Source organism: Macaca mulatta, chromosome 3 (assembly GCF_049350105.2).
Source record: "Macaca mulatta isolate MMU2019108-1 chromosome 3, T2T-MMU8v2.0, whole genome shotgun sequence".
Lineage (NCBI taxonomy): Eukaryota > Metazoa > Chordata > Mammalia > Primates > Cercopithecidae > Macaca > Macaca mulatta.
The window spans coordinates 167,430,259-167,454,736 of record NC_133408.1 but is presented as its reverse complement, the minus strand read 5'-3'; the positions used below and the strand labels follow the sequence as shown (position 1 = coordinate 167,454,736).

At 48.9% G+C, this 24,478-nt stretch overlaps 3 protein-coding genes across 4 annotated transcripts; 1 reads left to right on the top strand and 2 right to left on the bottom strand.

Moving 5' to 3' along the window:
- FSCN3 (fascin actin-bundling protein 3) lies at positions 1–9,632 on the bottom strand. The gene is made up of 8 exons (XM_001089987.5): positions 9,386–9,632; positions 7,630–8,326; positions 7,177–7,295; positions 5,038–5,197; positions 4,061–4,231; positions 3,215–3,420; positions 1,363–1,992; positions 1–413 (listed from the first exon to the last, which is right to left on the bottom strand). Exons 1-6 carry the CDS (start codon positions 9,527–9,529, stop codon positions 3,215–3,217), a joined length of 1,497 nt encoding a protein of 498 aa, XP_001089987.3. The 5' UTR covers positions 9,530–9,632; the 3' UTR covers positions 1–413; positions 1,363–1,992.
- A 2,024-nt stretch (positions 9,633–11,656) lies between these two features.
- Positions 11,657–14,902, bottom strand: ARF5 (ADP ribosylation factor 5). Of its 2 annotated transcripts, XM_015134850.3 has the most exons (6): positions 14,773–14,902; positions 14,174–14,254; positions 13,740–13,849; positions 13,203–13,274; positions 12,260–12,385; positions 11,657–12,138 (listed from the first exon to the last, which is right to left on the bottom strand). In XM_015134850.3, the coding sequence occupies exons 1-6, from the start codon at positions 14,837–14,839 to the stop codon at positions 12,052–12,054; spliced, it is 543 nt and encodes a 180-aa protein (XP_014990336.1). In that variant the 5' UTR covers positions 14,840–14,902; the 3' UTR covers positions 11,657–12,051. The 2 variants fall into 2 exon arrangements, with proteins under 2 accessions (XP_014990336.1, XP_077853367.1); XM_077997241.1 differs by lacking the exon at positions 13,740–13,849 and having other exon boundaries at positions 14,175–14,254.
- A 2,821-nt stretch (positions 14,903–17,723) lies between these two features.
- GCC1 (GRIP and coiled-coil domain containing 1) lies at positions 17,724–22,723 on the top strand. The gene is given in 2 exon segments (NM_001265763.1): positions 17,724–19,170; positions 20,048–22,723. Coding segments are annotated over 2 exon segments (2,328 nt in total). The 5' UTR covers positions 17,724–18,138; the 3' UTR covers positions 21,344–22,723.
- Positions 22,724–24,478: the final 1,755 nt, after the last annotated feature.

Here is a 24,478-nt window from a genome sequence, read left to right as displayed (position 1 = left end):
AAGGTTTGAGAGGATTTATTCCGATTTTTAAAGAAGTTCTGCTGTGGGCCAAATGCTATCAAACAGCATCACATGCTACAGAGAAATCTTCCGTGAAAGAAAGAATCAATCAATGCAGCAAACTTTATTGTCGTATTTTACGAAATCACCACAGCTACCCCAACTTTCAGCAACCACCACCTTGATCAGTCAGCAACCATCAACATAAAGGCAAGATCCTCCACTGGCAAAAAGATTATGACTCACTGAAGGTTCAAATGATCATTAGCCTTTTTTTTTTTTTTGAGATGGAGTATCGCTCTTTTGCCCAGGTTGGAGTGTAATGGCACCATCTCAGCTCACTGCAACCTCTGCCTCCTGGGTTCAAGTGATTCTCTTGCCTCAGCCTCCCAAGTAGCTGGGGTTACAGGCATCTGCCACCACACCCAGCTAATTTTTTGTATTTTTAGTAGAGACGGGATTTCAACCATGTTGGCCAGGCTGGTTTTGAACTCCTGACCTTAAGTGATCTGCCTGCCTAGGTCTCCCTAATGCCTAACGTTAGGATTACAGGCGTGAGCCACTGCGCCCGGATGATCATTAGTATTTTTTAGCAATAAAATATTTTAAAATTAAGGTATGTACATTGTTTTTAAGACATAATGCTATTAAATACTTAATAGACTACAGTATAGTGTAAGCATAATTTTTACATGTCTGGGGAAACCAAAAAATTTGTGTGACTTGTTTTATTGCCATATTTGTTTTATCACAGTGGTCTGGAACTGAACCCACAATATCTCTGAGGTATACTTGTATTTATTTTTATACTCATTTTCCACTTAAGGTAAGTGATTCTGGTTTTCCATTTTATGATAGTGAAAAAATATTCCTTTCTAAATAAATGTATTTAAGAGTCTATGTCAATAAGAACATTAATAGGGCAGATGGTAGGTAGATGAAGGCCAAAATCACAAAGACAGTGTAAGAATGACAGACATTTTGGAAATCCTGCTTTGATTGAAAGAATGGTGGACATTAGAGTTAGATTTGAGTCAGAAGTCTAGCTGTGTTGTGATTAGTCATGAGACCCTGGGCAAATAACTTTTGCTATCTGCGAAAGGTAAGAAGTCTGCCGGGTGTGGTGGCTCATGCCTATAATCCCAGGACTTTGGGAGGCCGAGGCGGGTGGATCACCTGAGGTCAAGAGTTCGAGACCAGGTTGGCCAACATGACGAAACCCTGTCTCTACTAAAAATACAACCAAGAAAAGTAGCTGGATGTGGTGGCAGGCGCCTGTAATCCCAGCTACTTGGGAGACTGAGGCAGGAGAATTGCTGGACCCCAGGAGGCGGAGGTTGCAGTGGGCCAAGATCATGCCACTGCCACTGCACTCCAGCCTGGGCGACTGAGCAAGAATTTGTCTCAAAAAAAAAAAAAGTAAGAAGTGATGGAGGAAGTACCCACTTCACTGGAAAAAAGGTAATGATGGGTGGGCTAAGTTGGATAAATCGTGGTAGGAGGAGGTAAAGCGGCCTATACAGGCATAAGGTGTTATTACCATTATCCTGTGCCCACAGGATTAACAATCTTTCCTTTTTTATAAACCAAAAAGATATTTAAAGTCATAACTGGATTCTAAACCCTTCAGGGCAATGCTGGCTGCTCACGGGTTCACTGGAAAAAGTCTAGCAGTTCTGGACAGGGACAGGGAGGATCAGTGGAAGAACTGCTTGCCATTTGGTCTCTCCTGGATAGAACTTAGAGCAGCCTGGGGCCTCTGTTTCAACCCTCATCCAGACCCCTACTCTATACTGAGTCAGATGCACACAAGGATCTTGGGGGTGGCCTGTTGTGATGTATTGTTGCATAAAACAGGTGTTTTGCTAAACTGGGTAGGAAGAGTTGTAACAGATATTCTTCTCTTGGATCTTGACTCTGGGGTTCCTGTTCCATTTAGTGTAGTAGTTTTTCTTGGAGGATTTGGATTTTGGTAGGTGACATCCCATTGACCTGGAGAGGAAAGAGGAAATATAAATGGTCAGCAATCAAGTTAGTCATTTGCTGATCTCTGGCTTTTAGAATACTGGGTAAGATCCTGTGGGAGGAAAGAGAATAAAGTGATTTATCCCATTCTTGATGAGGGATCCACCCTAGATATATGTGAAGTTAACTTACAGGAAGAAGCTCTTGATTCCAGGTCTGCATGATGTCAAAAACAAAGCACTTTGCACAATAAGTCAGGAAAGTGAGGTCCATTAGGAAGGGACAGGACTAAGAGCAACAAGGTGCCCTGAAGAGTGTGAAAAGGGATTGGAAGGGAAGCAGCATGTTATAAAAGCAAACAGAGTGCAAATGAGATTGGATGTTAGAGATGAGATTGGATGGATGGATCTGGCAGCAGGAGGAGCCGTAGGCTTCGGGGGAGCCGTAGAAGCAGTGCTTCTGGAGAAAAGCCTGGAGCCAAGCGGTGGCAATGATAATTAAGAAGGAGCAAGCATGCAAGAGGCATTGTTAAAGAAGTAGCCAAGAATTTGCAGGGCTTGATGAAGGAAGTGAAAGAAAGAGTAGAGAGATGGTGCTGAGCTCTTGAGCCTGAGCATTTGGGAGGAGGAAATGCCCAAGATGGTCCTGGGAAAGGCAGGAAAACAGGATCACCTTAGGAAGGGAAGATGAGCAGGCTGATATCAACTATGTTGATTTTTAGGAACTGTCAGGATGAAGTCAAGTCAACTGTCTATCAGGAGGTTGGAGAGACATGACATTAGAGGTCAGGAGAAGGGTCGGAGCTGAGGACAAATATTCAAGAACTCCAGGGGTCCAAGAGGTAGGGATAGAAAGTGCAAAGGATAGAAAGCACATCTTTTTTTTACCTACATATATGATCAAAGTCGTCCATTTTCCCTAAAAATAGAGTGAAATTCTGCATCTTAATGAAGATAGAGATGTACAAGAATACCTCACCCTGTCCCCTCCAGGCATGCTTGCAAGCCCACGAGTCAGTGTGGCATAGCAGTGGGAAACTGTCTCCCCTCTCTAGCAAACCCAGGTTTATAAGCTCTCAAGAAATGGCACAGATTTGGAATAAATGTCTGGAGTTGATCAAATTATGGGACAGATGTCAGCCTGGGAGTGCATTTTGGTCTTCCCATCATATGCCTCCCCACCCATCTCCCATCTCCTCTTGCCCCATGGCTTCTGCTCCCCTAGCCCCTTACCTCTTCTTCTCCCTTACCTAAAATTCCCAGATACACTCTTTGGTAATGTCTTCGCTGTCTGCCAACAGGGTGCCGCTTTGGTCGGCTCGCATGTAGAAGCCATTGGGGGCCAGTACGGTGAGTAAGTTGCTCCCCTGAAGCTCGATACAGAAGTTGAGGGCAAACTTGCCCCAAGGGCGAAAGGTACCAAAGGATGTTATTGACCAGAAGGATCCCCCCTGTGCTGGAGAAGGAAGAGCTCAGGTTGGTAGGCCATTCATAGGGGAGTCCTCCAGCAATCTAGCCTTGGAGGGGCTTCGTGGAGGCATGCCACGCTCCCCTGGCTGCCCCATCCTGCCTGCATTGGCAGGTCCTTCTACGGAAATGCAGGAGGGCCAATAGGGATTCCACTGCTGTCTGTTCTGCCAACCCACCTGGGGCTTTGAAGTGTGAAAACAAACAGAGATCCTGTTTTTCCTTTTTTTTTTTTTTTTTTTTTTTGAGATGGATTCTCGCTTTATGCCCAGGCTGGAATACAGTGGCGCAATCTCGGCTCACTGCAAACTCCGCCTGTGCCATTCCTCCTGCCTCAGCCTCCCGAGTAGCTGGCACTACAGGCGCCCACCACCACACCCGGCTAGTTTTTTGTATTTTTAGTAGAGATGGGGTTTCACCGTGTTAGCCAGGATGGTCTCGATCTCCTGACCTCATGATCCACCCGCCTCGGCCTCCCAAAGTGCTGGGATCACAGGCGTGAGCCACTGTGCCCGGCCTGTTTTTCCTTTTATAATGAGAGGCCCTGGGTGGCAGGCCCTGAAGTCTGAGCTGGGGCTAAGGCAGGGACTAGACTGTGAACTCTCAGGCGGGCAAGAGGAGCCACTCACCCTGGAAGTGGTAGATACCCTGTCGGCAGGGTAGTAGGTGAATGCGGTCGGGCTGATCCTGGTTGCACTGTATGAGGTCATGGCCTGATGAGGAGCCCACATAGCCATAACGACCTCGCAATACAAGGAAGGGGCGATTGGCAAATAAAATCCCAAATTCCTCATTTGGGCCTGAAAGAAATAGGAAGGATTATCTGGATGGGCTGCCTTTAGGTGTTTTTCCCAGTGGAAGCAGGAGTGGGGGACACTAATTGCAGAAGGGTGTGGTCAATATTTTAACACTGAATGAACACCTACTATGTGTCAGATCTTACACTAGGTGCTTGTGAAATGCTTGTGAGAGCACCTAGCACATGCGAAACCCAAGAAGCTTTAATATTCTTCCTTCCTTTGAGGTGTGTTGATGTGTTTAATCCTCACAACAATTCTGTGAGGCCGCAGAATTGTAGACAATGAAATGTCCATTTTTATAGACGACAAAACTGAGGCTCAAGGAGGTGCTTTGCTCAAGTGATGACAAAAATTCAGTGACTGAATGAGTACAGACCCAAATCTTCTGACCCCGACTCTAGTGTTTTATTTTTTTGTTTTTGTTTTTTTCCTTTTTTGAGATGGAGTCTCACTCTGTTGCCCAGGCTGGAGTGCAGTGACACGATCTTGGCTCACTGCAACCTCCACCTCCCAGGTTCAAGCGATTCTCCTGCCTCAGCCTCCTGAGTAGCTGGGGTTACAGGTATGCACCACCACGTCTGGCTAGTTTTTGTATTTTCAGTAGAGATGGGGTTTCACCATGTTGGTCAGGCTGGTCTCAAACTTCTAACCTTGTGATCCACCCACCTCAGCCTCCCATAGTGCTGGGATTACAAGCGTGAGCCACCACACCCAGCCTTCAGTGTTCTTTTTAACCATCATATTCCACCTCCCTCTAAAGTTCTCTGTGACTTGGAATCATCTGGCAGGAAGGCTGCTCCACTCACCTGGAAGGGTAGCATTGGCCATCAGCAGGCCATTGGGTGCAATGCCCAGGAAGCGCCCCCTGCAGGACTGCAGGATGATCCTGCCACAGTTCCAGTGCATTCGGAAGAACGTGTCAGACTCCAGGGGGTGCCCATCAGCCATCACTGCCCTGTGGCGCCTCTGGAAAGAATGTCAGGAACAGAGATGAGGAGTAAGGACCGACAATCTCAGCTTTCTAGGAATAAAACCAGTTTTATTCCTAGACTCTCTTTCCCACATCCCACCTATCAGCCTTTTTCATGCTCCCAGAGTTGATGAGAATCCTTTTGGAAGATGTACTGTGGCCTCAGCTCTCCCCGTTCCCCCAGTCTGTGCTGTCTCCCAGAGCACAGCATAAAAACTAGGTCAGGATATCACAGGGAGAGAAATAAACCTCAGTCTTGACTCCAAAATCATTTTGAAGTAGATCATAGGCATAAAAGTGAAAGGTAAACTATGAAACATCTAGAAGAATACATAAGAGAAGTTCTTTGCAAGTTTGGGATAGGCAATGGTTTCTTGGGACAAGAAAAGCAGTAACCATTTTAAAAAACTGATAAACTGAACTTCACTGAAATTAAAAACTTGCTTCTCAAAAGAACCATTAAACAAATAAAAAGGCAAGCCCCAGGTTGGGAGAAAACTTTTGCAATACATATATTTGGCAAAGGACTTGGATTTAGAATACATAAAGAACTCTTACAACTCATTAATAAGACAAACAACCCAGTAACAAATAGCAAAGGATCTGAACAGATACGTTGCAGAGAAGATATACAAATGGCCAATGAGCACATGAAAATGGGCACGGTGGCTCATACCTGTTATCCCAGCACTTTGGGAGGCTGAGGTGGGCAGATCATGAGGTCAGGAGTTCGAGACCAGCCTGGCCAACGTAGTGAAACCCCATCTCTACTAAAAATACAAAAAATTAGCCGGACACGGTTGTGCATGCTTGTAGTCCCAGCTACTCGGGAGGTTGAGGTAGAAGAATCTCTTGAACCCGGGAAGTGGAACTTGTGGTGAGCTGAGACTGAGCCATTGCACTCCAGTCCAGGTGACAGAGTGAGACTTTGCCTCAAAAAAAAAAAAATTCTAAACCTTACTAATTATAAGGTAAATATGAATTAAATCCATAAATTACGCACCCACTAGAGTGGCTAAAATAGAAAAGATAGATAATCCAAAAGCCGGCTTTACTGTTGGTGAGGATATGGAATTCTTAGAACCCTCACACATTATTGACAAGAATGTAAAATAGTATAGTCACTTTAGAAAACTGACATTTTCTTATAAAGTTAAGCACATATCTATTATACAACCTAGTAATTCCACTCCTACATATTTACCCAAGATAAATGAAAATGTATGTTCACAAAAAGACTTGTACATGAATGCTTATAGCAACTTTATTCCTAATAGCCCAGACTAGAAACAACCCAAGTGTTCATCAACAAGTGAATAGATAAACAAATCACATTTATGAGCAGCATTATAGAATACCATTCGGCAATAAAAAGGAATGAACTACTGATACACGAACATTATGAACGAATCTTAAAAACATTGTGCCAAGCAGAAGAAACATATGTACCATACATACTGTATGTTTCCATTTATCAGAAATGCTAAAGTAGGTAGGCAAATCTAATTCACAGAGACAGAACACAGATCAGTGGTAGCTGGGAGAGGGAGGGCAAGGGTGGAGGGAAACTGCAAAGAAGAGGAAATTCTGTGGCGTTGAAAATATTCTCTCACTTGTGATATGCTTATGGCATGGTTGCATGGATGGATACATTTGTCAAAACTTACTGAATTTTACACTTAATAGGTGCATTTTATTTATAAAACATACATAATATGCATATTTGTATACAATATACATAATTTATACATATGTGTATTATATAATTTACATACATGCAAATTATACCTTAATACAGTTGATTTTTTTTTTTTTTAAAAAAAAGGAGGCCCCATTGGGTGAAAATGAATGTTTATCGACACGTGCCTCCACAGCCCACATCATCCTCTCACCATTTGCCTTGAAAAAGAAGGAAGTCTAGGCAGGGAGAGCTCAGAGCTTAAGGTTTCTCTTGCTCAGGAAGCCAAGGTCTCACCTGGGCTAGGTAGTAGCCATTGGCTGAACGAAGCTGCACAGTGGGGCTCTCACTGTCACATTCAAACTGGAACAAGGACATTGGGGTTAAGCGCTCAGAAGCAGCACGCACCTCATCATCTGCAGAAGAAGCGCACGTCAGTAAAAGCCTCACCCTCAGTCTTGGCCCCTTCTCCATGTTTTATGACCAGGGCTTCTGTCCCTCCTTTTTCCCTTCTCAACCTTCATCACTTTCTGTTGGACCATGGTAGGTCTGCACAAGACCCAGGCAACTTTCCCCTAAATCCCATACCCATGCTTTTCTGTCCTTCTCGACGGCACAAAAGATCCCCTTGGGACCCCAGGATCTTCCTTATTAGCAGACTCAAAAATCTATGCTGATCCCAAACACATTTTCCTCTTTTCAACAGCCAGCCCTTCCTCTCTCCATCGCTGTGTTGGGCCCAGCACTTACCGTAGATGACTGAAATGAACCGCCGAGTCTTTGACCTGAGTCTCACCCAGGTTGGGCAGTGCTGTAGGATGAACCACTCCTCACCCCTCACGGGGTTGCAACCCAGGCCCAAGAGCAGATGCGTGCCCTGTGGATATAACATGCCTCCTTCTCCATCACACAGTGCCACAAGCCCTCCAGGCCGCACTTGCATGTGAAAAGCTGTCTGTGATGAGGGTTGGGAGAACAGCCGGTCTACATGGGACAAAAAGTGGTGTGTAGAGGTCTCCAGGTGGTAGCATCCATCTCGAAAATGCAACAGGAAGCCACACTCCTCCAGGCAGGGAACTGCTGCATCCACCCAGATGCGGCCCATAGTGGGGTCAGCCCGGGCATAGCAGCGGTGGATGGGGCTGTAGAGGATCACGTGGACATGGAGGGCTGGTCGGGGGGTCCACATGTGGTAAGCTGAGAGGACCCGGGAAGTGCAAAACACGTCCTTGCCATTGGACTCCAGATAACGACCAGAAATTAGGCACTGGAGGGTCCACTTGCTGTTCCGGTGGAAACGCAATAGAAAGCACCCATGGTGGCTGGTCCTTGGGCGGCCATAACACATAGTGCCATCACACTCACACAGCAGGTAGAGGCCCTGCACACTCTTTAGTCGTACCACGGCCTGTGTCTCATGCTCATTGCTCACCAGGATCTCCCAGGTCTGGAGGCATCAGGAGGGAGAGGAGGGAAATCAGTGTCACCAAGTTACCAGACCAAGGAGCCCTGCAACTGTCATGGCTGGCATCATCCTGGCACCTTCATCAGCACCAACCACCTGCCCTTCCACATCAGCCCTGGTGTCTCCTTGCTGTCAGCTCTTCCACTTTCCCAATCTCCCCTCATCAAAAGATCTCTGGGCCCTTCCACCCCTGCAGCCAGATGGCAAGATCCAAAGATAAGTTCTTGATGTCCACCTCCTTCAGCTAACAGAAGGTAAACTTCCCTCCTTTCTTAATCCCACTCTTCAATATCTAATTTTTAAAGAAATGCTTTGGTATAAGTCTTACTTTTTTCTTCCTCACTGTTGTCCACAGAGAGCACCCTTAGCCAATAACTCCATCCCCAAAGGTTGCCTTCCAGCATAGCAAGACAGAAGCAAAAGCTCTTATAGGCAGGCCCTGGCTCCAGGGATGAAGATGGGAGCACGAACAGTTCAGATGCAACTGCCTGGTTCAGCTGTGATCAACCTTGTTATAAAAGGAAGAACTTCTCTCCTGCCTCACTCTGGCACCCATCCCAGAGGTGCCTACATTCCTCTCTAGAATGAAGACCAACACTGCTAGGGCTTCTGGAGTTCCCCTTTCTCAAACCACAACCAGAACAGAAACATAGGCTTTGCAATAACTCCACTGGTCCAACTTCCCCTGGATGCCCACAATTCCGCTTTCCCACCTGGGCTCTCCACTTCTCTTCTTTATGACACAACCACACTGTGCTGGGATGGGGAATAGGTGACAGTTAGAGCAGGACAAGGCAGCGAGGGCAAGGCTGAGGCTTCTTTTTGTGGAATAAGTTGAGAGGTGGGAGATGGGGCAATGGGGTCTGTGAACAAAAGCCTGGAGTAGAAAAGTCTCAGGGCTGGCAATGGCAGAACCTAGGAAAGTGATTAGGTTGAGAGTACATCCCACTTTCATATACAGGCAAGTGCATACACACATACACACACACAGACAGCTTGGCCACTCAGAAAACTGGTTCTAGTATAGGTTTGCTTTGTCACCTGTCTCCTGCCCAAACTCTTCGCAGTTGCAGTGACTGTATTCTTGCATGCCTCAAAGGTGAGGTAAGTTCCTGCCCAGCTGATGAGCCCAACCCTTAGGTCCTCAGCCTTGGGATGTCTGTGTATCCACTCCATCTCATCCATGGGGCCGACACCACAGGTGATGACTCCGTCCGGCCCAGCCCTCCCCCCCGTAGTGAGGTTCCACAGGCCATAGGGCCTGTAGTACCCACCAGATGTTCCCAGAAATTCCCAGGCAGAGGCTGGCCTGGGGCCCAGCACCTCTGTGACCCGGGAGCATTGTGACTGTGAGGGCAGCCTCTTATCCCACTGTAGTGGGGAAAGGGCCCTTGCCCAGCAGCATTAATCCACGGCCTAGAGGAGGCGGGTCCAGAGCCTCCAGTGTTTGCCTTCCTATTCCCCTCTGGGCACCGAGGTAGGCTGAGCTGAGACCAGGATCTGGAACTTCAACCTGTGAATTTAGGCAAGTTTTCCCCTTTCTTTACCTCTGTTTCTCATTCTAACAACAGGATAGAAATCAACCTCTTTCCTCCCAAGGAAGTGGGTTCTGCCTGGCTTCCTTGCAGCTCAGGTATTTTGTTAAGTAAAAGATATCTAAGAAAAATCTATCAACTTTTATGGCCCTTAAGAGGATGAGGTCAAAATGTTCCAGATGTTGCTTTGCAGGGAGTATGAGGAAACCCTAGTTAATCAGCTGACATCAAATAACACATATTCATCACGAAGGCTGGCTCAGGACCTGGGTAAGGAGAAGTGCATAGGTGGAGAGAGCACCAAGCAGCCCTCCTCAACCCCAGCTGCTCTGCTGGTGGGTAGGACAGCTGGCTGGGCAGACAGAGCTCCTGCAAGGATATCTTTCCCCTTCAAAGAATCTCCGAGTTATAGTCTCTTGGACTCACTTCCTGCAAAGCTTGAGGAGAAAACCCAGCTCAGAACCTGGAAAAAGTGACATGAAGGAAAAAGTGACATGAAAGAAAAAGAAAGGCAAAAAGAAGTGATGATGAGTTCTGCCTAAGCCTGGCTAGGATTCAAGGAAAAATGGGCAGTCAATCACACTTGGAGAATAGGCCACTCTCCTGGTTCCTTTTTTTGAGACAGGGTCTTGCTCTGCTAGCTAGGTTGGAGTGCATCTCAGTTGACCGCAGCCTTGATCTCCCAAGCTCAAGTGATCCTCCTGCCTCAGCCTCCTGAGGTGCTGGGACCACAGGTGTACACCTCCATGACCAGGTAATTTTTTATTTTTGTTTTTTTGTAGAGATGGGATCTTGCCATGTTGCCCAGGCTGGTCTTTAACTTCTGGGATCAAGCAATCCTCCTGCCTCAGCCTCCCAAAGTGCTAGAATTACAGGCATGAGCCACAGTGCCCAGCCACCCCTGGTTCCTTACACCTGCTTTCCTATTCCCCATAGGTGGGGTCTTCCCAGGTAGCAAGTCTCAGTGGCGAGCAGCAAGGAACTACAAGCCCCAGACTCCACCCATGTTTTATAAAATAAGGATAATAGACTATTAGTGGCAGAATCCTCTGGGTAATTTTATTTTTTATTTTTTTGAGACGGAGTCTTGCGCTGTCACCCTGGAGTGCAGTGGTGTGATCTCAACTCACTGCAAGCTCCGCCTCCTGGGTTCACGCCATTTTCCTGCCTCAGCCTCCCGAGTAGCTGGGACTACAGGCACCCACCACCGCGCCCGGCTAATTTTTTTATATATTTTTTTAATAGAGATGGGGTTTCACCGTGGTCTCAATCTTCTGACCTTGTGATCCACCCACCTCAGCCTCCCAGTGCTGGGATTACAGGTGTGAGCCACCGCGCCTGGCCTCCCCTGGGTAATTTTAAAGATTCATATTGTTGGGCATCAGACTAGTCCTGACGAATCACATTTTCTGAAATGTACCTCAGGATTCGCATTATTAACGCACATTCTCTCCCCCTCTAATTTTAATGTGCAAGGCAAACATTAAGAACTGCTCTAAGTAGCTACGAGAATGATGGGAATAGTTACGTGGTTCATGGAACTATGAAGGGAGATCCTGTAATCTTCAGCAAAGGGTCCTTGGAGCTGGGAAGGAATGAGACTTCCACCACTGGAAACCCTACAGTATTTCCAGCCCAATAAGGAGGGAGAAGCTGAGCTGAGGTATGTGTGGGTGGGGTTGCCCTGCAGCCTTAGCTGCTTTGATCCTCTCCCATGTTCTCTCTTGGTACCCAGTAACCCAGTCTCCCCGTTGCAGGCTATAGACAACACCGTGTACAAACCACAGCAAATTTATTACTCAAGATCCAGTGCCACATTATAGCACCACCCGGAACCCTCACCTTCCCCCCCAACCTGGCCCCTAGAGTACACCCAAAACAGAAAAAAAAGGAAACCCAGATCCCTGCTCCTCCTCTGGAAGAGGGGGCCTTGGCCAGGAAGCCCCTTCCATAGGTCCCAGCAGGCAGGAGAGTGGACCCCTCTGTGCCCAGAGAGCAAGGCTCCAGGCTCCAACAACAGAGAGAACATGCAGGCAGGAGCAGGAGCAGAGGCCTGTGGCTGTGGGGGAGGAAGAGTGGGAGGAAAGGGCACTGCCTGAGGAGTCCGGGAGTCTGGTCATCCCGGGGATGCACGCAGGAGCTTCCGGGCATCAGGGGCCTGCCCCTGGCTGGTTAGCGCTTTGACAGCTCGTGGGACAGCCAGTCCAGACCATCATAGAGACCTGTGCCTTGGGTGGCACAGGTGGCCTGGACATACCACTGTGGGGAAAAGGAAAGAAAGAGGTCAGCAACCAGGAACAAAAGGGCCTTTATATCCCTGTCCCAGCCTGTGGCCTCCCTAAAGAGGCAGGATTCAGCACCAGGTGGGCAGGACCCTTACCGTGCGGCTGCGCAAGTGCTGTAGCCCCAGCTTGTCAGTCAGCTCGCTCACGGGCATGGCGTTGGGCATGTCTTGCTTGTTGGCAAATACCAGCAGCACTGCATCCCGCAGCTCGTCCTCCTGCAGCTGAGAGGGGAGAAGAGAAGATGGGACCCAGGCTGTGTCTTCTTTACTGTGTGGGGAATTCCCTTTCTACCTCCTAGGATCTTGATTGGAAAAAAAAAATATTGTGTAGTCTGCCACTGAAGACAAGACATAGTTATAAATGAGCTTGAGGTGATCTGAGCCATAAGTCCAGAAATGAAAGACCTTTTCCTAATTTGAGTACTTGCCTAGGCAAAATGACAACATTTCCAAATGGAAAAGGCAAGAATGTAAAATGTTTCTCTTTACCACATATAAGTCCCATTTCCCCTGCAACTTCTCAGACTCAGATGTAAAGACATGAGAATGCAGCTGGGCGCGGTGGCTCATGCCTGTAATCCCAGCACTTTGGGAGGCTGGGGCAGGTGGATCACCTGAGGTCGGGAGTTCGAGACCAGCCCGGCCAACATGGTGAAACCCTCTCTATGCTAAAAATACAAAAATTAGCTGGGCATGGCAGAAGGCGCCCATAATCCCAGCTACTCGGGAGGCTGAGGCAGGAGAATTGCTTGAACCCGGGAGGCAGAGGTTGAGCCGAGATTGTGCCTTTGCACTCCAGCCTGGGCAACAAGAGCAAAACACCATCTCAAAAAAAAAAAAAAAAAAAAAAAAAGACACGAGAATGCACAGAAAGTCAGTCCCATCCAAAACGGTGAGATACACAATGTATCTGTCCATAAAGAAAAACTTGTATTTCTGGTCTTCAATGCTTGTTGGGGGCTCCCTGACTTCTATAGCACTAGAGAGATCACTCTGTCCCCAACCTGAGGGTTCAGTTCCCAGGGCTCTGGGTACTTACCATCTTCTGGAGTTCATCAGCAGATTCTTGGACCCGCTCCCGGTCATTACTGTCCACCACAAAGATGAGGCCCTGGGCAAGAAGGAAGAAAGGAGAAGCAATCACTCCTGCCTGGGACATACTGTAGTGTGGCCCTTTCTCTTCTCTTGCCGTCTGTAATTGTGTCAATCCTTCTCATCTAGTAAACGCTACAGAAGTTTACAGAACTCCATAGAAGCTCTACAGAAGTCCCAGCACAAACTAGAGACCCCACCGCAAAGAAGTAGTAGTTTATCTAAAGAAGTGCAAGGAAATAAAGACATGTGATGAGGGCTAAATCAGGCAGCCTGGCCCCAGAATCCTGCTTCTAAAGAGAAGTTCAAGCTGGTGAAGACTAAGGTGAGTTCTGAAGAGTGAGTAGAGGGTAGCCAAACAGAGGGGGGAGAAGCGGGGAAGGGTTTTCTCCTTGGCCTGGGGGCCCAGCCCAGGCCAACAATTCTGTTCTCCCAGCCCTAACACCTTTTCCCGTGGGGTTAGAGTCCCCTCCCAACACTCCACCTGAGTGTTCTGGAAGTAGTGCCGCCACAGAGGCCGAATCTTGTCCTGGCCTCCCACGTCCCAGACTGTGAAACAGATGTTCTTATATTCCACTGTTTCTACATTGAAGCCTGCAGATAATTGGGAAAAAAAAATATGAGAAAAACTCCTGAAAGGAGGGAACTCACTGAAACTACTTAGATCTCAGCAGGGACACAAAACCAGAAGGCAATGATCAAGGCCCAGGGGAACAGAACCCCAGAACTGCCGGTCAACAGGGCGGGGCTAGGTCACATCCACCCCGCCTCCGGTATCCACGTAGAGATACCCTGACCCACTTCTCAAATAGCTGTATCTGGTGTCAGGGTCAGCTCCAGAAAAGTGGCAGAACTGGGAGCAGACCCCGAGAGGGCCAGCCGCGGCGCTCCCGCTCCCTGCTTCGTCCCCGGGCTCACCTATGGTTGGGATGGTGGTGACAATCTCCCCCAACTTCAGTTTGTACAGGATTGTGGTCTTGCCAGCCGCATCCAAGCCAACTGCAACGGAGAGGGGCACAGGGATGGAGATGGGAGCGAGGGAGCCCCCTAGAGACCAGGGAAAATGAAGAGGCCACAACAGCTGATGGTGACGGGGGCGGAGAGCGGGAGCGCCTCCAGGTGCGCGTCGTTATCTACCTTCGGGGCCTGGAGGGCAGTTGGGTGGCGTGAGCCAACTCCAAAGAGGGCGCGGCGCGGGAAAGGGCTGGGATGCAAGGGGCACGGGGGGTAGGCCGCGCTCCTTTTAAAAGTCGTCTCCAAGGGCGGAATCCTCCCTTCTTATCAGCCGGGCAGGGGCGGAGGGAGCTTCACCCCACCCAGGCCCGCAGCTCCGGGTGTCAGGCCCCGGGGTCGGCGCTGCAGACCTGGACCCGCCCGAGAGCTGAGGCCCCGGGGCGTTAGGAGGTGGGTGACTCGGGGCCAGAGACCCAGGTGAGCGGGGCTGGAGGGACGCGGGGGCGGAAGGGCTGCGCCGGGGCCGGCGCCCCGGTCCGGGCCGCGCGCTCGATCTGCCTCACCCATGAGAATCCGCATCTGCTTCTTCCCGAAGATCCGCGAAAAGAGCGCGGACACGGTGAGGCCCATGGCGGGGCCCGGGGAGGGGGCGCGGGCACCGACGCGGGGTGCGGGCTGGAACTGGCCGGCCGCGGGGGGATGGGGCGCAGCAGCAGCAGGAGGAGGCTCCGCCACCGCCTCCGCGCGTCGCTGCCCTCCCGACGTCACAGCGGGCCCGCCCCCACCCGGGCCCCGCCCCCGGCTCTGGGCCCCGCCCCACCCCGGGCCTGGCTCCTGGGGAAGCCGAAGCTCCGCGAGTAGCCGCCTCTGGCCTGGGTCCCGCGCCGCCCTTATTTGGGAACGGGTCTGGGTCTCCAACGTGCCTGTCAGGCCTATGGCCGCCAAACCGGCAGCCCGAGCGCGGCTGAGGAAAGGCTTCATCGCTCCGCATCGGCCTCTGCCCCCATTTTCAGTGGCCGGCCGCTGGGCTTTGGTTTGTGGCGTCCAGGCCGCTAGGGCTCCGGTTTTAGCTCTTGGGAACCAGTAGCACTGAACGTGCGCACCACTCTCCTTTGGGGAGCGGAAGATGCGCTTAGGGGTCTTGGTCCTCCCTTTACCGCCTCATCTTCCACTGAGGATCTTGCGCGTAGGAGGTGGTCGTTTGAAGAGTGCGCCGGAGGTAGGGGTAGGTGCCCAAGTGCTAGCTAGCTTCCATGGTTCCTCAAAACGCCTACTTCGTAATTCCCAATCAGCGGAACCAGTGTAAGATTCCCGGCCTTGGGCGGCGTGGTCGCAGACCCACTCCTGGGCTGTTGAAGTCCACCTTCGCTTAGATCGCCCTGCGGGCCCCGCCTCTCAGTCCAGGCGCTGGCCGCTTTGCTGAAGGGCCTCATTTTGCCACAGACTGGTGGACCTGGCTTATTCTTGCACACCCATTCAGGATTTTGTGAGGATCTTGACTCCCTAGACCCAAAGAGCTTCACATGTCATTTCCCTGCCTCATTTTAGCATCTGAGAGGAGAATAGCAAAATAGGAATGAAATTCTTCTGCGGTGGAGACTGGCTCAATGCCATGCATTTAATATAGGCCTAACAAATGCTTGTTCAGTTGAACTGGACTGATAGATTCCCAATGGAGCAAGGGCAGTTGTTATGCCTACTCTGGGTTCCCAGTGGGCTTCTAGGATCAATTGTTTATGGACTCGAGGTAAACTGAGCTGGGAATAAAAAACCCTTCACTCATTCATTTGCTTTTTCAGCAGATATTTACTGTGCACCCACCACATGCCAGCACGTGGTTTCAGGCTTTAGTTCAAATCTTAATTCTGCCATTTCCTGAGGATTTGGCTTCAACACTCCTCATAACTCTTCTGTTATTTCGTCATCTATAAAAGGAGACTTGTTCTAACTTAAGGGGTTATGGTGAATATTAAAATGATGAGATAATGTGACTGAGTGTTATGTATAATACAGCTTGATGTTATTTGGGCCACTGAGAAACGGGGTCTGAACAGACCTCCAGGTCCTGCCCCATCCTGACCTGCAAAGTCTATACCAAGGACAGACTTCGGGAAACAGATAGGAGTGAGTGCATGACTTTCCTTTTTCCTTCAGTCATAGATTTGCATCACTAAGAAGGCTTTTATGAGGCTGAAGAGTACATTTTAGAGAGTTCCAATATAATAACAGAACTAGTGTTCACCAAGTTAGATCAATTCTACATTTAGCTCTTTTATCAGCCTCTTTGTTTCCATCTCTGTTATCACTACCTTCTCTTCCCCCATGACTGAGTCTCCTCAGAGGTCTCCTTGCCCCTTGTTCCCTCCAACATGTCATACAAGTCTTGATGACATCCCACTGTTCAGATTAAAATCCATTTAGGGCCTTACTATAACCCAAGATAAAATTTAAATGCTGTAAGTTGAGCCCCTACCTATTGTGCCAGCCCCTCTGTTGTCATCTCCTTCACATACCCTAAGCTACTGAATGCTTTCTAGGTGAGTCAAACTCTGATACCCTACAGGTCTTTGCATTTTTTGCACCTACCTGGAATGCTAGTTTCCCTGATCTCTGGTTAGGTGGACAATCAGGACTCATTCTTAAAATCCCGAAGTATTATTCCCAAGAGCCTTCTATGCCTCACCTAGACAGGCCTCTTTCCTCTTAACTTTCATGCCACTTTGAATATACTCAGACATACTGGTGTGATAGCAGGACATATTTGTATATCTGGTTCCTCACTAGATTGTGAGCTCCCTGAGGGCAAGGTTGTGTCTCTTAATGGTGTTACCATCTAGCACAGCACGTGATATGTTGAGAATCAGACTGATTAGGATAGAACTCCTAAACTTACTAGCTGTGTGACCTTGGGCATGTTACGTATAACCTTTCTGCCTCATGTTTTCATATCTGTAAAATATTGCTAATGAGTATAGTGCTTACAAGAATTATTGTAAAGACTAAATAGCAAAACTCTTGTGAGCTCCTGGTATATAGCTGGCACTCAGAATAGACATGGCTATAGAGTGCCCTCCATAAATATTTGTTGAATCAACTCGGCAGAACTAAGGAAGGGTACTATTACGCTGTATGCCTACTAGGTACCAAGCACTGTGCTAGAGAGGAGTGCAGTTTTCGTGGTCTAAATGGGAGTCTTAATTGTTGCCTTTTAGGGATATGGGTCCTGAGCTCCCAAATCGTTGGATGTGTGGTTCACCTGGGTGTTTGTTAAGAATGCAGTGCGACGTTGCCCTCTGTCGCTCGCTGATCGTAGCCCGAGGTCAAGCTTGGGCGCCCTCACAAAACCAGTACCACTCTGGTGTCTTCGACTTTGCTGGCTTCACCCTTCCCAAACCTGTTGTTTGCCGCTCGCGGCCCCACTGCACATTCTCAGCGGGCCGATGTGGCCCCGCCTACCTCGCGCCCACTGGGGGCGGAGCCTGCGGCGCATCGCTGACGTCACTTCCAGCGGACACGGAAGCGCCGTTGTCGGCAGATGTAGTTAGGAAGTCGTGATGGGTCAGCGTAAGCCTCTGGCCGACGTGGGCCGAGGGGGCCGGCCCGGGCTGTTGTGACCCAGACGAGCGGAGAGTGCGGAGCGGCATTTCGGCCAGCGCTGACGAGCCCTGGCAGTGCGCGCGCCTCTGGTGCCAGTGTCGCTCCGCCTCCGGGATAGAATCCGCCCCAGCCCTCTGGGCCTGGGACCCGGCGGCCGCTTTCTCCAGTCCTTCCCGCCGATCCGCATTAGGTCCGGGATAACTGGGTGGAGTAGGTGTGCGGCCCGCCGCCGGAGAGCCCGCTAGCTGTTTCTTTAAGCCCACCCCTGCGTCTTCGCGGCCCTCTCCCGTTCTGCCGGAAAGCTGACGTGGGGCAATCCGTTCAGAACCTCCATGGAGAAGTTTGGGATGAATTTCGGAGGCGGCCCGAGCAAGAAAGACTTGCTGGAGACTATAGAGACGCAGAAGAAGCAGCTTCTCCAGTATCAGGCACGGCTCAAGGATGTGGTCCGTGCCTATAAAAGCCTACTGAAGGAGAAAGAGGCGCTAGAGGCCAGCATCAAGGTGCTGTCGGTATCCCACGAGGCAGATGTGGGCCTCGTAGGTGTCCAGCTTCCAGGCCTCACATTTCCTGACTCTGTGGATGACCGGTGCTCCACTCACAGCGAGGATAGCACTGGGACCGCCACTAGCTTGGATACTGCGGCCAGTCTCACCAGCACCAAGGGTGAGTTTGGGGTAGAAGATGACAGACCGGCCCGGGGACCACCACCTCCAAAGTCCGAAGAGGCCAGTGGGTCCGAAAGTGGCGTTAGCAGTAGCAGTGGGGATGGGCCATTTGCAGTTGGGGAGGTGGACAAAAGACTGCACCAACTGAAGACTCAGTTGGCTACTTTGACTAGTTCTTTGGCCACAGTCACTCAGGAGAAGTCCCGCATGGAGGCTTCTTACGTGGCTGACAAGAAGAAGATGAAACAGGACTTAGAGGATGCCAGTAACAAGGCGGAGGAGGAGAGGGCCCGCCTGGAGGGAGAATTGAAGGGGCTGCAGGAGCAAATAGCAGAAACCAAAGCCCGACTTATCACACAGCAGCATGATCGGGCCCAAGAGCAGAGTGACCATGCCTTGATGCTGCGTGAGCTCCAGAAGCTGCTGCAGGAGGAGAGGACCCAGCGCCAGGACTTGGAGCTTAGGTTAGAAGAGACCCGAGAAGCCCTGGCAGGACGAGCATATGCAGCTGAACAGATGGAAGGATTTGAACTGCAGACCAAGCAGCTGACCCGTGAGGTGGAGGAGCTGAAAAGTGAACTGCAGGTCATTCGAGATGAGAAGAATCAGCCAGACCCCCGGCTGCAAGAACTTCAGGAAGAGGCTGCCCGCCTTAAGAGCCATTTCCAGGCTCAGTTACAGCAGGAAATGAGAAAGGTAATTATCCACATCTTTTTCAAACATCAGTCATTGACCTGAAGTGAGAACTATTAGGGTTTTTTTCCTCCTTTGCTAGTTAGAGCTAAGTGTCTACAGTGTCATTTTTGATGCTGCCTGAGAAGTTCCACTAGAGAACCTGGGAAGTCCTGTTCTATGTGGTGTTGACGTGTGTGCTTCCAGGAGGATGTGGAGCTTCTCAGTGGAGGCTGGGTTGAAGCCAGACAGCTCTGCACTTCTGGGCATTGGCATCTTACCAGCTGTGGTCTATGAAGCAGTATAGCAGCATCTGTACAGTAAAAGGTAATGTGTCCAGTAAAAGGTAGTGTGTCCAAATGTTCTCTTGGTATGTGCTTCTAGGGAGGGTGGCTGAAGGCAAAGGGGATTTTCTCAGAAGTAACCTCTTGTCATTGCCTTTACTCAAGATTTACCTGTTTTGGAGAAGTGCTATACCAGAACAGGTATTGAAAGGGTGCCTCCTTTCAGTGTGGAGAGGGAAATCCGGCTCAGTTTTGAACTTCCAGGAATATTGGATAAGGAAAAGAATGTTGTATGATTTCTTAATAGGATTTGAGGAAGCACCAGAAAAACAACAGTAACACACATTACATGTGAGTTAGGTGGAAAGCAGAACAATAGCAGATATACCAAGGTGCTTAATATTGTTCGGTATATGTGTTTTGCAGAACCCAAGCAGGTAATAGGAACTTTTGTTAGCTCCTGAAGCAACCGAAAAATCCCTAGTTCACATTCTTGCCAGGCCATCCCAAACCTGTGACCCTTTTGCTCCCCTCTCCTTCGAAACCAGGAACTGGTTTCTCGAAGTTTGCTGTGGGGCTTTTGTGGATGCATTTTTGTCTGTTCCCTTGTTTTCCAGACAGCTCTTGCAGAGGATCAACTCCGTCAGCAATCTCAGGTGGAAGAACAGAGGGTGGCAGCCCTGGAAAATCAAATATCCGAGGTGTCTGAGCTGCTAGGCACCTATGAGAAAGCCAAGCAGAAGGACCAGCTGGCCATTCAAAAGCTGAAGGAGCGCATTCTGCAGCTGGACCTGGAGAACAAGACACTGGCTCTAGCAGCCTCCAGCAGGTCCCCTTTAGACAGCCATGGAGAGGAATCCAGTCTGGATGTCAATGTCCTGAAGGATAAGATGGAGAGGCTGAAGAGGTTGCTGCAGGTTGCAGCCAGGAAAAGCCAGGTGACCCTGGATGTGGAGAAGCTCTGTGACCTGGAGATAATGCCTAGCTCGGAGGCTGCTGATGGGGAGAAGGCTACTGCACTCTATTACCAACAGGAGCTGAAACAGCTGAAGGAAGAGTTTGAGAGGTACAAGATGAGGGCCCAGGTCGTCCTCAAAAGCAAGAATACCAAAGATGGTAACCTGGGAAGGGAACTAGAGGCAGCCCAGGAGCAGCTTGCAGAGCTGAAGGAGAAGTATATCTCCCTGCGGCTCTCCTGTGAGGAGCTGGAACAACAACACCAGCAGGAGGCTGAAGACTGGAAGCAGGAGCTGGCCCGGCTGCAGCAGCTCCACCGGCAGGAGCTGGAGCGGTGCCAGCTGGACTTCAGGGACCGCACACTGAAACTGGAGGAGGAGCTGCACAAGCAGCGGGATCGTGCCCTGGCTGTTCTCACTGAGAAGGACTTGGAACTGGAGCAACTGCGTTCTGTGGCCTTGGCCTCTGGGCTGCCAGGACGCAGAAGTCCTGTGGGTGGTGGTGGTCCTGGGGACCCAGCTGACACATCATCCTCTGATAGCCTGACCCAAGCATTACAACTTGCAGCGGCCAATGAACCCACTTTCTTTCTGTATGCTGAGCAGCTGGCCCGCAAGGAGGTGGAGATCACATCACTGCGGAAGCAGAAGCACAGGCTGGAGGTCGAGGTGCATCAGCTGCAGGATCGGCTGCTGGAGGAGGGCGAACGGCATCGCGAGGAGGTTGCAACCCTGCAAAGCCACATCGAAAAGAACATCAGGGATCAGAGCAGAGAGGGAGCCAATCTGGAGTACCTCAAGAACATCATCTACCGCTTCCTAACCTTACCTGACTCCCTGGGCCGCCAGCAGACTCTCACAGCCATACTGACTATCTTGCACTTCAGTCCAGAGGAGAAACAAGTGATAATGCGACTCCCAGCCAGTGCCAGCTGGTGGCCTTCTGGCAAGAGATGATGCCGTTTTCACGAACTCCTGGAATTTCTGTGCCTCTTTTATGTGGGAAAGGGCGGGTTCTGGTTTCTGCTGCCCCTTCTCTTACATTATCATTTATTTCTTCACTGTGTTGAGCTGGGAGGAGTCTTTAATGTGGGATGGGATTTTCTGCCAAATGCCATTAATGCTGCTTTATCCTTAGGCCCTAGAGATAACTGAAAGTGCTGGGGCAGTATCTTCTGATGGTGTGCATGTGAGGAGAAGATGAGGTTAGGACTGAGAAGTGCAAAAGTTGGAACAGTGGTAAGGCTGTTTTAAAATAAGATGTTTTGTTTTAATAATATGCTCCTGGCACAAAGCTAGGAGTAAATGTGACTCCAAAGGGAGTTCAGTTAATCTCTGAAATGCACAAAACCCAGCTATTTTCTCCCTCTCATCACAATCTGAGTCTGGTCCATTGCTGCCCCAATTCTCTGGGGACATAAAGCCAGGCTGGAAAGGGACCAGAAAGTTTGAAATAGTGCCACATCATCCACTAGTCCCAAGGGCTAAGGAATAGTGAGTTTATTCTGGAAGGAACTGGGAAGCTTAGTCTAGTTAGTGCCTGGGAATGACCTACGCAATCACACTGCTTATGACCATCCTAGAGAGGGCCCTGAGTACCAGCTTGATCTTAGGGTGTTCCTGAGTAACCTGCTTTTGGCCTGGATAGGGTTAAAATAGACCTCTCTTGCCTATCCCTGCCTTAACCTGTCTGCGTGAGGTTGGCCTGAGATTGTGAGTCAACGACTTTGCTGTCTTTTCCTCAGTGTTGAACTTTCATTAAGAAATAAAGTCCTAGCTTTTTACAGAGAGGGGTCCAAATGGTGAACATTCATCCTGCCTGGATAAAAGGAATTAGCTCAGAATTGGCCCCTAGCTTTTCTGCTTTTGTAGGGACAGCAAAAGGGGAAAACTTGCTGCAGAAAATTCCAAAAGATTGCTATAGCTGTCACAGGGAAGTTGTAAAGATCAGCTAAAGTTGGGTTGGGGTGCTTTCTGCCCAGTGGGTCTTGGCATAAGTAGATTAATCCTGCTCTTATAAGGAAAGGCAGCTTATTCAGGCAGTCTGGAAAGGGGGTTCTCAGAAAACTCAGTTTCTCTGTTCCTTCTTTTCTCTCATCTACTCTTACTGGTTTTAGAGGTCTTTGGACTCTAAAGACCAATGTTTGGCCACTAACTAGACTAATATGTGTCTCTCTGTGATTTCATCATAGAGGTCTGTTTTGTGAGGGTTTGGGGTGCAGAAAACTTTGATTAAATCTTCTTAATGGGAGGCTGGGTGACCTGGATTATCTACAGTGAGCAGACTTAAATGAACAGAAGTTTATGTGTCCAAATGATGGAATCATTAAACCTGAGTGACTTGACCTGTGTGGTTCCTTAATGGTATCTATATATCTAGACAAAAATAGATTGTGAATGTAAATGGTGAATGAAAAGGATGGAAATGATGTTTTCATATGTTAATCCATGAGCTTGAATCCAGGGAGGAATACCTCAGTGCTTTAACCGTCTTAGTTATAACACGTATTTCTTAGCCTGGAATTGTGTGTGTATGTGTTTGTGTGTGGCCACCTATGCTGGAAAATGCTTTCTTACGGGTTTAGTGGGCAGGCTTAAAACTTCCATAATTACACTTCAAACTCTATAAATAATCTTTATGAATGCTTTATTATCCTTAAAATCCGAATTCATAGTATCCTGAAAAAGTGTCTCAGGACATCAAGCTAAACTAAAAAATAGTAATAAACTTGCCTAATTTTCTTACTTTATTCTCTCTAAATGTAGGATGTCTTGTAATTGTTATTTCTAGGTTGCTGTGGACAGAGTACAAAGATCCATAGTCACAGTTGCTTTCCTAGGACTAATAATCCCTGTGCTTTTGACTATTGAGAAGATACCAAACAGGAAAAGAAGCAAATCAATTTCTGATTAATAATTTTAAGAATCTGGAGATACATAAAGCTGTGAGGGCTCCCAACTGAAACGAAAAGACTCCCTTCCTACCCTTGACACAGCTTAGAAACAGACAAAATCGATGCAGACATGCCAAATTCAAAATTCCTTGTTTCCCACACCCTTCCCTGAGACAAGTTTTTCAGTTATTTGGCTGGTTTGCCTGTGACAGATACTCTAAGGAAGGAAAGGGAGAGCGAGGGTGAAAGAATTGAGATCAGAATTAGAGAAAAATATGTTATCCTTGGGCCCTGGTCCCAGAATATCAGACAGTATATGAGATGTGTCAGTAAGGTAATGAGACTGAGCCTTACGTGATTAACCATTACCACACAAGTCAGAGGAGGACTGCTGTGAAGAAGAGATAGATGGAGAATGTGGAGGGAAGGCATTCTGACCCCTTCTTGGGCACCTCCCATCTGGGGAATAAACATGTCCCTATATCATGCCCTGGATGTTGTTAAATCCCTGTCTGTTACCTAGAACTCGGGCTCTCAACCTTGTTTTGAGAAACTACTGCTACTCACTTTTGCTCATTCTTGTAGAGGGTCCTGGTGTCATGTTGAGCCGTTTACACCCATTTTTATCATTTACTCGTCCCAGGGACTGTTATCCCCCCATCTTACAGATGTTAAATTTGTGGAAGATCATGTAGCTAGTAAATGTCTGTGTCAGGTCTGATTAGCCCCAAAACCTGCTTAATCTGGGTATGCTCCTGCCTTCTCAGCCCTTGAGGGGGTCAGGGCCTCTCCCTAGATTTCTAGGGAGGGGGAAACTGCTCTGTAGGCTGGACTGGACTGGCTCAAGTGGAGAGAACGTCTCCAGCTATAAGTTGAAGCCAAGCAAAGTTGCTACGCTATAGGGTTGAACAGGCAACAGTGGTTCTTCATAAGAGCCCTAAAGCTGCTCTGTCCCCAGTTTCTAGATCATTGCTAACTTTAGAACTTGGGTAATTCTAACACAATAAAAGAGGACTGGGTACTAGCTGGTGTTACAGTATGTTCCAACTATCACCTCTGGAAAACCTGGGGAAACAGTTTTGGGAATTGGAAATAGAATCCTAATGGATGAGTCACTTTACTCTCCCCTTCCCACCTCATCCCCCTTTTCCCCCAGGCAGTCTGATGACCTCAGATGGATGGTTTTTGGAGCAAAAGA